Source organism: Alligator sinensis, unplaced genomic scaffold (genome assembly GCF_000455745.1).
Source record: "Alligator sinensis unplaced genomic scaffold, ASM45574v1 scaffold1036_1, whole genome shotgun sequence".
Taxonomy (NCBI): domain Eukaryota; kingdom Metazoa; phylum Chordata; order Crocodylia; family Alligatoridae; genus Alligator; species Alligator sinensis.
The window spans coordinates 860106-871193 of NW_005842657.1; the positions used below are offsets into that span (position 1 = coordinate 860106).

At 41.2% G+C, this 11088-nt stretch overlaps 1 protein-coding gene across 1 annotated transcript in view; it reads left to right on the top strand.

Annotated features, from left to right (window-relative positions):
• Positions 1-11088, top strand: part of NETO1 (neuropilin and tolloid like 1) — a 101031-nt gene that overhangs the window by 69261 nt on the left and 20682 nt on the right. Inside the window, exon 7 of the mRNA XM_025215640.1 lies at positions 8279-8507. Within this exon, the coding sequence (XP_025071425.1) occupies positions 8279-8507 (229 nt within the window). The remainder of the gene's footprint in view (positions 1-8278; positions 8508-11088) is intronic.

The following is an 11088-nucleotide window of genomic DNA, read 5'->3' on the forward strand; positions in this document are numbered from 1 at the left end:
GGCAAATTCTGTTTTCAATTGTCAGCAAAACCAGCAGCATCAAACATGAATAAGGCTCCCTCTACATGTTAACTGGTTATAGACTGGCTACACACACAAAGTAAATATCATGCCATGAGAAGGTCCATCTGACTATAAGGTTAGAGCTGGAAAATGTGTAATAACTTTATAGCTGGTTTCTATCCATATTTAATTTGTACATGTAGCAATGCCCCCACAGCTGGGAGTCCTATCAGCTGATGGGACTCCCAGCTATGGCAATGCATGGCGTGCTGCCGTGGCTGTGAGTCCTTTCAGCTGTTCTCCTCTCAGCTGTGGGAGCTTGCTACTTGCTAGTGCAGGGGGAGCCCAGGATGGTGATCCCAGGCTCCCCCTGCACCAGTAATAAGGTGTAATCAGATCTGATGCTGGATCCCACAATAACACCTCCTACTATGTGTGTGTGGCATGACAGAAGGCACAATTGTGTGGGTTGTGCATCAGATCCCACCATGACTTTATCTGAATGTCTAGAGGGGCCCTTAGTGTGACAGAAAATAGAATTTAAACTAGGAATGAGCCTATATGAGCTTGTTGCAGGGTTGTTGGTTGTAGCCTTGTTAGTCTTAAGATGTATGCAGTCAAGGTTCTTTGGGTAGATGTGATATCTATACGAGCTTGTGAATTTTGCCTTGTTGTTTGAAAATAACAGGCAATTAAAAAGTCCACATCAATAGCCTTTTTGTTCTGTTTTAACATACTTTTGGAAAAAGAAAGAGTCCTCCTTTTTTTTTTTTCTTATATGGCTGGAGTGTGAAAGAGGACTGGAACTAATCAAAGCCTGCAGCAATAAGTTCCATGCCACCCATGATATGACTGCCTATCATGAATGACTCAGGAAGTAACAGTGACAAGTATTATCAAATATTGAGAGATCTTTTTTTTGTAACAGCAATGAAAATTACCTCAATTATTCAGTGGGGTATGAAAACTGTGATCTCTAATTACATCTAAATACTAAAATAGGCCACTATCTGAGACTTTCTTTTTATTTCCTTTTCCTCAGATGACTTACAGTCTTAATGTAATGCCTTTTATTTATTTATTTTATTGGCAAGGAGTTGTCAGGGAAGATTAAACCATATTTTCAAACTATCTTTCTTATGGAGAATTGAATGTGATGTAAATATAATTAGTTATTAGCTACGATGATGAGTCTGATGATAGAGGCTGTCCATGTGTTCCTATCAAGTCTCATAGTGGATATATGGATCCATGTTGCTTGGCTACCAGCAGGCATACCGGTAAAACACTGCATGCAATCCCCTGCAGAAGATTTTGATTATGTTCCTTGTTTCATTATTTCCACAAAATAATAGGATGTTATCAGTACTCTCTCTTCAGGGAAAGCCATGTACCTTTTTTATTTAACTTCTGTGTCATCCTTCCCAACAAAGGCTCAAGGTGGTTTTCAATACGAAAAAAGAATAACTTAAAAATGGGGGAGTGACAAGACAACCAAAACAACTTAAAAGGAATTAGAACATCAAGATAAAACAGAAATCCTTTAACCAACATCGCAGCAGTGGGGAGATGTATGGAATGTAACAGGGAGAAGCAGGGAGCAGCATTGTTGGGGAATACGGTGCAGAAGGAACTGTAAAGTGTAGTGGGGGGGGGGATGCCCAGGAGTATAGTGCAGTGGGGAGGGGCAGTGAGCAGCATTGAGGAGAAGGGGGTGCACAGAGCAGGGAGGGGAGCACCTGGGCATGTGGTGAAATGGCAGAGAGAGGGAAATGTGGCCTCGGGGACCCATGGCCTCTACTGATTTGGATCTGCCTTGCTGGTATGGCCCTCAGCCACAACTAAGTACAGGCAGTCAAAAAGCCCAAGGATGAATCGATTCAATCTTCACAGGTTAGTCTAAGCTGTAAACAACCAAAATATTCACTTCTGATTCTAGAAATGCAGCAACATGCCTGCAGTGGCTTAAGCCAGAAGCCATATGGCACTTTAGAAAGGATGTGGAGAAGCTTGAGAGAGTCCAGAGGAGAGCCACGCGCATGATTAGAGGTCAAGAGAAGAGGCCTTATGAGGAGAAACTGAGACATGGGACTCTTCATTCTGGAGACGTGAGGTCTCAGGGGTGACTTGGTGGTAGCCTATAAGTATATAAGGGGTGTGCATCAGGAACTGGGAGAACATGTGTTCACCAGGGCACCCCAAGGGAAGATGAGATCCAACGGTCATAAGCTTCTGGAAGATCATTTTAGATTGGACATAAGGATAAACTTATTTACCATTAGAGTCTCCAGGGTCTGGAATAGACTCCCCGCAAAAGTGGTGAGAGCACCTACTCTAGATATCTTTAAGAAATGCTTGGATGCTTATCTTGCTGGGGTGATCTGACCCCAACTGACTTCCTGCCCCTTGGGCAGGGGACTGGACCCAATAATCTTGCAAGGTCCCTTGCAGCTCTAATGTTTATGAAATTTGTGGCATCTGCTAGAGGATGCCTCCCGTCTTGGCTGGAGCAGACAGCTTGGGCCAAGGCTAGCTCTCCTACTCTGCAAGCTGGGGTTCACAGGGGAGGTGCAAAGCGTCCTGGGATGCTGGGAGACTGTGAGTAACTTGAATAAGGAGGGGATCTGGGACACAAGTTCAATAAACCAATTGAACCTTAATCAGTTAAATCTGATCCTATATCCATCCAGGTTTACCTTTAAACCAGTTTCAGTCATTTTGAAAGCAGTTTATGTGCAGTGAACTTCTGTTGTGTTACAGATTTGAACCAGTTTCTGGTCACTTATATCATTGTACGTGTAAATTCTGTCTCCACACTAAGAATTTGGACTGCCCTGAGAGAGATCTGGCAGTAACTTATCACACACACTCCCTTCCAAAGGTTATGTAGATACCCAGCCTAGTGGTGCACCAGAGAGAGTACGCTTCAGTGATCCACAATTTCTGTTGTGTTGCTTTCATACAGGAGTGAGCAGTCCATTCATGATTAGACTGTGAGTTGGTTTTCCACAATGTAACAATTCTACATGTAAAGAACTGAGGCTATGATCTTGGCTCTCTCCACCCATTGCTCCCTATTTTCATTTTGGTCTGGCAGATGCATGGAGTCCCTGCTTTATTCAGATCATGCTATTGTGAGAGGTCCCTGAGCAACTATGAAGGGATTTGCGGGGGGTTGGGGGAGGAGTCTCTGTTCTGCACAGCTGTGCAGAATCTGATCAATCTAGCCTCAGACTATTGCTCATGACTGACAGGCCACCTGTATGTGGTTTGCATAGATAAGGTAGGGCACTTGTTATTTTTTTTAACTTGTTTGCAGCTGCTTCTAGAGGTGCCCAATCTAGACTCTCCCAAGCAAACATAAACCCAAAGGATATAAAAGAGAGCTGCCACCTCACCAGTGCCCTGTACCTTGGGTTGATACTATGTAAGAGATGAAGGGAAATTAGGAGCTCCTCTGATGACTGGTATTACTAATAATACTAACAGCCAGTTATCAACAATAGAGTGATGGGGTAAAAAGAATGAAGATTTCAAGAGCCAAGGGTAGAAAAGGTGCTGAGATAGTATTCATATGCAAGAAAGGAAGGGAAGGGCAGTCAAGGGAAAAGAGGAAGAACAGGACAGGTAATAGGGAATATGACTTGATGACAAAAGTAGGCACTAAGATTTTTTGGGGGGGGTTTCTTTTAAAATACATTTGTCACATTAAGCACAGCTAAAAATACACCAATATCTTCTAAAGATTCCTTTATCATGTAACCAATAGCTGTAGATGAGTCAGGGGTGGATGCTCATGAATGAGAGGGGAGCTAGCTCTCGAGACACACTGTTTATCAAAACACCATGAGAAGAAAATGACAATCCCTGAAAAAGCAAGGTAGTAATACTTCCACGAGTAATGGGTGAAAAGGAAAGTGCTGTAGATAGAGGTTGGTGAAATTATATTTTGTAGGTTGTAAAGCTTGTGAATTAAAGCAAAACGTTGCATTTTATAGATCAGCAAACTAAAGTTTTCTTAGCTTATGGTTGCTTTTTCAAAAGACATTCTGACTATTCTGGAATAAATTTACTCAATACTACCAGTAATTTGTTTTGAACAAATCTTCTCAGTTATACTAACTGGTGTATCATCTTCTCAGGAGAGAGGAATTTTGCAATAGATCCTGTGGTAATAGCTAGGGTATAAAATTGACCACAAAGAGCTCTGAGTTTTGGTTATGACATTGGTATGCTATTACTTACCCACTCTGAGCCTTGATTTCTCTATATGGTAATATAGAGAAAATGGTATGGTATATACCATATATATATGGTATATATAAAATGGTAATATTAAAATTTACAAGAATGTTATAGAGTGTAACTAGTGTTTGGGAACCAACTTTAAAACCTGGGATGAAAGGTACTATATAACAACCCCCCCCACCCCATTCTCCCCCTAAACCCCACAAAAACCTATTGTCAAAATAAGGATCAGACAGACAGAAAGAACCTAAACAATCTAGTTTTCATGTACTGAGTTATTCATGCACCAAAAGCTCTCTTAATATTAGCATTATCTGAAGCGAGTTCATTTGTAAAGAATGGAATGGTGAAATGCATTATGATATTTTATCTGAATCATTAATAGCTAATTTGGAAGCATAGTCAAGTAACAGACTGCTTAATAGTGCCATACATTTTAAGTCATTTGTGTTTTAATACATGGGTGAGGTAAAACAAAGGTTTCTTTAGATTTCTTTGCTTATATGATGCTTATACTTTATGCTAGGCTATAAAATGTAATGAACAGGCCCTGTTCTTCTGTACATGTAGAAAACTATTAGAAGTGAATGGGGGGATTTTTTGTGTGAAAGATTCCCTGGAGAGGGAAGTATTCATGATTCTTAATTCATTTGAAGTTTTCTTTTTTCCTCTCTCCCTTTCAAGTAAAGATTTAGGTTTGACATACATTCTGCTGGATACTGGGTTCACATATATACATACACACACAGGTTTTTATACTCTTTCTGCCTTACTATAGTTTTGTACAAAAAAATTATAATGTGTGCTAGATATTTTGAACAGTCATAAAGTACACATAATGTACCTTTTAAACTATTATTTATTATCTGTATTGCTGGACTGTTTACTTTTCTTTAATTTACTAGAATTTTTTTCTTGACACAATTTCTTTCCTGATTTAGTCTTACAGACTTGAGTGAATGGTAACTCTAAACAGTTCAAACCATTTTTTTATTCTTTATCATGAATTAGATATGTTATTACATTTGATGATATAGCTTAAAATTCTGTGGAACATGTCATCTTTTCATTGCCAACATTGTGATCATCTTCAAGTCGGTGTGTGGCAACTACTGAGGCATTGCCCTCCTCTCCATCACTGGGAAGATTTTTACTCGCATCCTTCTGAATTGCCTCCTCCCCCTTGCCAAAGATGTTCTTCCAGAATCCCAGTGTGACTTTAGACCATCATGGGGTACCACCAACATGATTTTTGTTGCATGCCCGATTCAGGAAATGTGTAAAGAGCAACAACGGGAGCTGTTTACGGCATTCATTGACCTAACTGAGGCCTTTGATTCCATCAATTGTGAAGCCTTATGGAAGGTGCTGGCTAGGTTTGCTTTTCCACTGAAGTTCATCAGCATACTCAGACTACTCCATGATGGGATGACCACCACAGTCCTTTGCATTGGATCAGAGACAGACCCATTTATCATCCATACTGGTGTCAAGCAGGGCTGTATCATCACTCCAACCCTTTTCTCCATCTATCTTGCTGTGATTTTGATTCTCATCTGTGACCGCCTTCCTCCCAGAATTGGTGTTAAGTATTGAATGGACAGTCACCTTTTCAACCTGTGGTGCCTTCACAGCAAAGCAAAAGTTAGCAAGGTTGGTATCATAGACCTTCAGTATGCTGACCACTGTTATCCTCGCACACACTGAGACCAATCTGCAATCCACCTTTGACCTTTTCTCAGGTGCCTGTCATAGCCTGGAACTCTATCTTAATACTGGGAAGACAAAGGTGCTCTATCAGCATGCCCCAGCACAAGCTGCTCCCTCTCCCCACTGTGCGGGTCGGGAGCGACCCAAGCCCTTTTCCACGCTGCACGCGGGCTGTGGCCAGCAGCCCGGGCACGCCGGGTCGGAGAGGGAAGGCCGTCGAGCTGGAATTAGGCACAAACGCGTAGCGGTAGTTTTAAAGATTGTTTACTTACACCGAGATGGCAGTGGTGTAGGCTGGAAAACTTGATTGAGTTGCAGTTACAGACAGACAACACAGACGGTCTCGTGGAGGTTGCTAGGCTCCACGGTGCAGAGCTCCGGATGCTCTGGGGGAATCACCCACCAAAATGGAAATCGTAAATACATCTTATAAAAGTCGCGTTCGAAGATGGGAAGAGGTGGGCAGTGGATCAGGCCGCCAAGCTCCTCTGGATCTCACACAGGGTTTCTATACCCCTGCCGTGTACCCAGAGTCCCCACGAGATGGATGTGGAGTCCTCTTCGGCTGGGGCGGAAATTGCTCAAGCCTTTAACAGGCCGATCGTTAGCCGCCACGTGTGAATAATTTAGCACTAGCCAATCACGGGGAACGAATTTGCATACCGGTGGCAGGAACTCTTTTGCACTGTGCATCCCTCTTGCAACATGAGCAATGCACTCTGCAAAAGAAGCTGCAGAAAAGGCGGGAAACATGTCCCTGTTCCTGTTTCCTCTGCAACAGGAAACTCTCCCATGCAATGCTCTGCAACTCGGCGGGGATAATTCTGGTGACGAAGCACACACACAATCATGCCTTTTGGGTCATGACACCCACAACTTACCATTGGTAGAGAACCCCTTGAAAACATCAACCATTTCTTATGCCTAGGCAGCTCTCTCTCCCTGTTAGTCAGTCTTGATGTAGAAATTGAACATAGGATTCGCTGTGCCAGTGTGTACCTCGGAAAGCTGCTTTGCCATATCTTTGCCAACTGAGATCTGTCGATGGAAACTAAAATCCTGGTCTATAACACAGTGGTTATCCCCATACTCCTCTACGGATGTGAAATGTGGGTGACATGTCAAAGCCATCTTAAGCTCCTGGAACTGTTCCATCAGCGTTGCCTCAGGAAGATTTTTTGCATTAAATGGGAAGACCACTGAACCAATGCCAGCACCCTCTCTGCAGCTAAGATAACCAGCATTGAGGCAAAGATCATGAAACATCAACTCCACTGGTCTGGCCACTATGTGAGGATGGCTGACACTCATCTCCTGAAGCAAGTCATCTCCTCTCAACTCAGTCATGGAAAGAGGAATGACAGAGGACAGAGGAAGCACTACATGGACACCCTGAAAGCATACTTTAAGGGTGGCATCAACTTTATAAACTGGGAAGTGCTTGTTGGTAACAGGTTTCAATGGCATTACACCATACACCAAGCTACAGCCCACTTCAAAGAGAACAGTGTTGCTCAGAAAGCCAAGAAATGGCACAGGAGGAAGGAAAGTGCACAACATCCTGGCCAACAGCTGCTTCCATCCTCCCCACTCCTCCCCCTCCCAAGGCACCATCTGTCATATCCATGGAAAAACTTGCAGAGCACAGATTAGACTCTTCAGCCATCTTAAGACTCACCAATAATGCCCCCTGCCCAGCCCCCCGCCCCCAGCAAACATCATCCTCATATTGAAGGATAGCCAAAGACAAGTTTTCTACAGAAATTTATATGAAACATTGTTAATTTAATCCCTGTCAAATCATAGAATTCTTAGTGTAAGGGCTTTGCCTACAATGACTGAGATGGTGACCAAATTGCTTGAGAAAACTTGGAAAGGTAAATGAATGGCTCCTACATTTCCACTTGTTGAATCAGTGGTGCCAACATATCTTGGAGTCAACACATCTTGACTCTGGGAAGGGGGCATCAATTATTTGCCTTATTATTTTCTGTGCAAGGTACCTAAGAAAGCAATTCAGAAAGGGATTTCTCATCTCTCTGCCCAGGTTGGATGATAACAAGACACTTCTAAAAAAGGGATGCATTTAGTAGTATATATTGGAACTGAGGGCATCATCTGGACTAGAATTCAGGGGTAGATGCAATGTGATGAAAAATAAGCAACACTCATTTACTGTACCAGTGTAAGAACATAAACATGGCCATTGAAGAGTCGCTCTGATTGTTCTGATTAAAATTTAGTGTCTATTTTTCAACAAATGGGAGTAATATTGTTTAATGATTCTTCATGTTTTGGTTCACTTGTTCTTTTGTAGATATATTTGCGATTCCTGGACTATGAAATGCAGAATTCTAATGAATGCAAAAGGAATTTCGTGGCTGTCTATGATGGAAGTAGCTCTGTAGAAGATTTAAAAGCTAAATTTTGTAGCACTGTTGCTAATGATGTGATGCTGCGTACTGGTCTTGGGGTAATTCGCATGTGGGCAGATGAAGGAAGTCGACACAGCCGATTCCAGATGCTCTTCACATCTTTCCAAGAACGTAAGACTCCAAGCACTCTATCTTTCAGTATGTTAAATGATACAAGACTCATAAATTGCTAATGGTTTTTTTTTCATGCAGAATAAGCACAGAAGGATGTTGCTTAACAAGCTAAATAAGTCACCAACAAAATTTTTTTTCCATATGTATTACACTTTGTGATAATTTCTAAGAGAGTGGATAGAGTACAGGTCTGGGAGGTGGGAAGTCTTGAATTTCAGTTCTTACAATGACTTGGTCTTTGATTCAGACAAGCTTCTTAATCTTTCCCTTTACTTAATATGGAGGAAGATATTGGGAGAAATTTGCTCTTTAGAAAGTGCTTTGAGATCTTAATATGAGTGACACTGGAGAATTGCAATATTATTTTAACATACTTAATGTGTATGTACTCATTTGCAATATTTATGTATGGCATTATCCTGCTAAGTAAGATTACATGTCCATCCAACCTTAGATGTACCTTTTACATTAAAACAGTTGCAATACACTATTTGCTGTAGCCAACAACACAAAAGGGAATGATATAGTTAACATCATGTAGTTAGCCACCTTTGACTTTCCAGTCCAAATGGCCAGGCATCCACAAACATTTGTATCAATTGAGGTTTTCATAAGTCTGGTACAAAAATGAAAAGCATGCCTCTAGAATCATAGCAAGTTGCTTTAACATGCTTGCCACTGTGGCCCACACCTGCCTAGCAAGGAAACCTTTGACTTATTTTTCATAATAGTGAAAAATATGTAGAAAATATACATGGAAAATTTTGTTTTGAAAAACTTAGACTAAAATAATATTTACTCTAGGCAGCCCTCCCTTTTAGTAATTTATAAAAACAGCAATAACTCTTGGACTCAGACTTATTAGCAAAGAAAGAGTTGTTTCAAGGCAACAATGAGACCATCCTCCAGACAGGTTGATGAATTTAAGCCAGTTTTGAAAGGAGAATAGGTTTTGTTTGATTTAAAGATAATAAGATGTTTTTATTACCTCAGCAAAAGAGTTTATGTATATTTATTTACAAATTCTGATTCATATTAACTTTAATATTGTTTTTACTCTTGTGGATCACATCTGACAGGCAGAGTACAATGAAGCAAGGGATAAGTACTGAGGGGGAAGGGTGGGAGAGTAGGGAATGCCAATAAGAGCAATAGCAATAATATGTGGCCACATAGTAAAAGAGGCGCAAGCGAAAGATATTTGATCTAACAGAAGGCCATCAGTAGCTAAAATGTTTGCATTCTTGATTTGTATTCTGTATGTGCTCTGTGATGAAGCAATGAGACTTTGTTGAGATCAGCTTATGTGGTTCCTTAATTATAGCTCTGATTAAAAATTTCTTACACAGCCAAAAAGCCTGGAACTGTGTATATCAGTTCTCAAACATTTCAGTCTTAAGGCCAGTATGTGTTCCTCTTGCCTATAAATCATGCTAGTGTCTAAAATACAGTGAGAATCCTCTCTTAAGATGATAATGCTCCTTGCTTGATTCTGTGACTGGAGAAGTCTTGAAAATTCAAGGTCTGATTCATAAAAAAAAATAAAATACGGATACTGTTACCTTAGAAACAACTGCACAGGCATTGGGGGTTCATTACATCTAAAGAATTGAAGAGTAATGCATACTGTTCCATCTTGAAGGCGTGGATTAAGCAAGTATATATTTGCAAGTCTTTACTATTCAAACATATGCTTTGGAACATTCAAACATTTCCCTGTAAAAGCAATGATTCAACTTATGAAGTTCCTTCTGCTGCCAAAAAATATATATATATATGATCTTCTACAGCTGAGGCACTGACATCATCTCATAAGCAATAGCATTGGATATTAAGCATCATTATGACAAGGTTTCAAATCTTTTCAGGGCATTTTAGTTTCTAATCTTCCTCTAAACAATTAGGCTGCTTAGAGATGTAAACCCCCCCCCAAAATAGCACTTTATTTTCAGCTTGGCACACCCTCGCATGTAGTGCAGTGCATGCCCAAAGCAAATGCCCAATAGCTGATTGAATCAGCTATTAAAGTGCCAAAAAGCCATGCTGAAGTACATGATATATACAGACATTGAGCAAGCTGGATCAAACTGTGAAGTGCTGGGTTTTTTGGGTTTGGGGGGCTTGGGGGGGTGGTTTACACCTGTCAGTGGCCTTAATGACATGCCAAACATTTACTATCATAGTAGTAAGGACTAAATTCTGCCTTTAGGTGTCTACATACCTTTATAGATTTCATAGACATTAGGGCTGCAAGGGACCTCATAAGATCATTGAGTCCAGCCCCCTGCCCACAGGGCAGGGAGTCAGCTAGGGTCAAAGGATCCCAGCAAAATAAGCATCCAAATGTTTCTTGAAAGTGTCCAGAGTAGGTGCTTGCACCACCTCTAGTGGGAGTCTATTCCAGGCCTTGGGGGCTTGGACAGTAAAGAAGTTTTTCATTATGTGTAGCCTAAAATGGTCTTCCAGGAGTTTTTGATCATTGGACCTTGTCTTCCTTTGGGGTGCCCTGGTGAATAGACGTTTTCCCCTTTCCTGATGCACACCCCTCATGTACTTATAGGTTGCCATCAAGCCACCC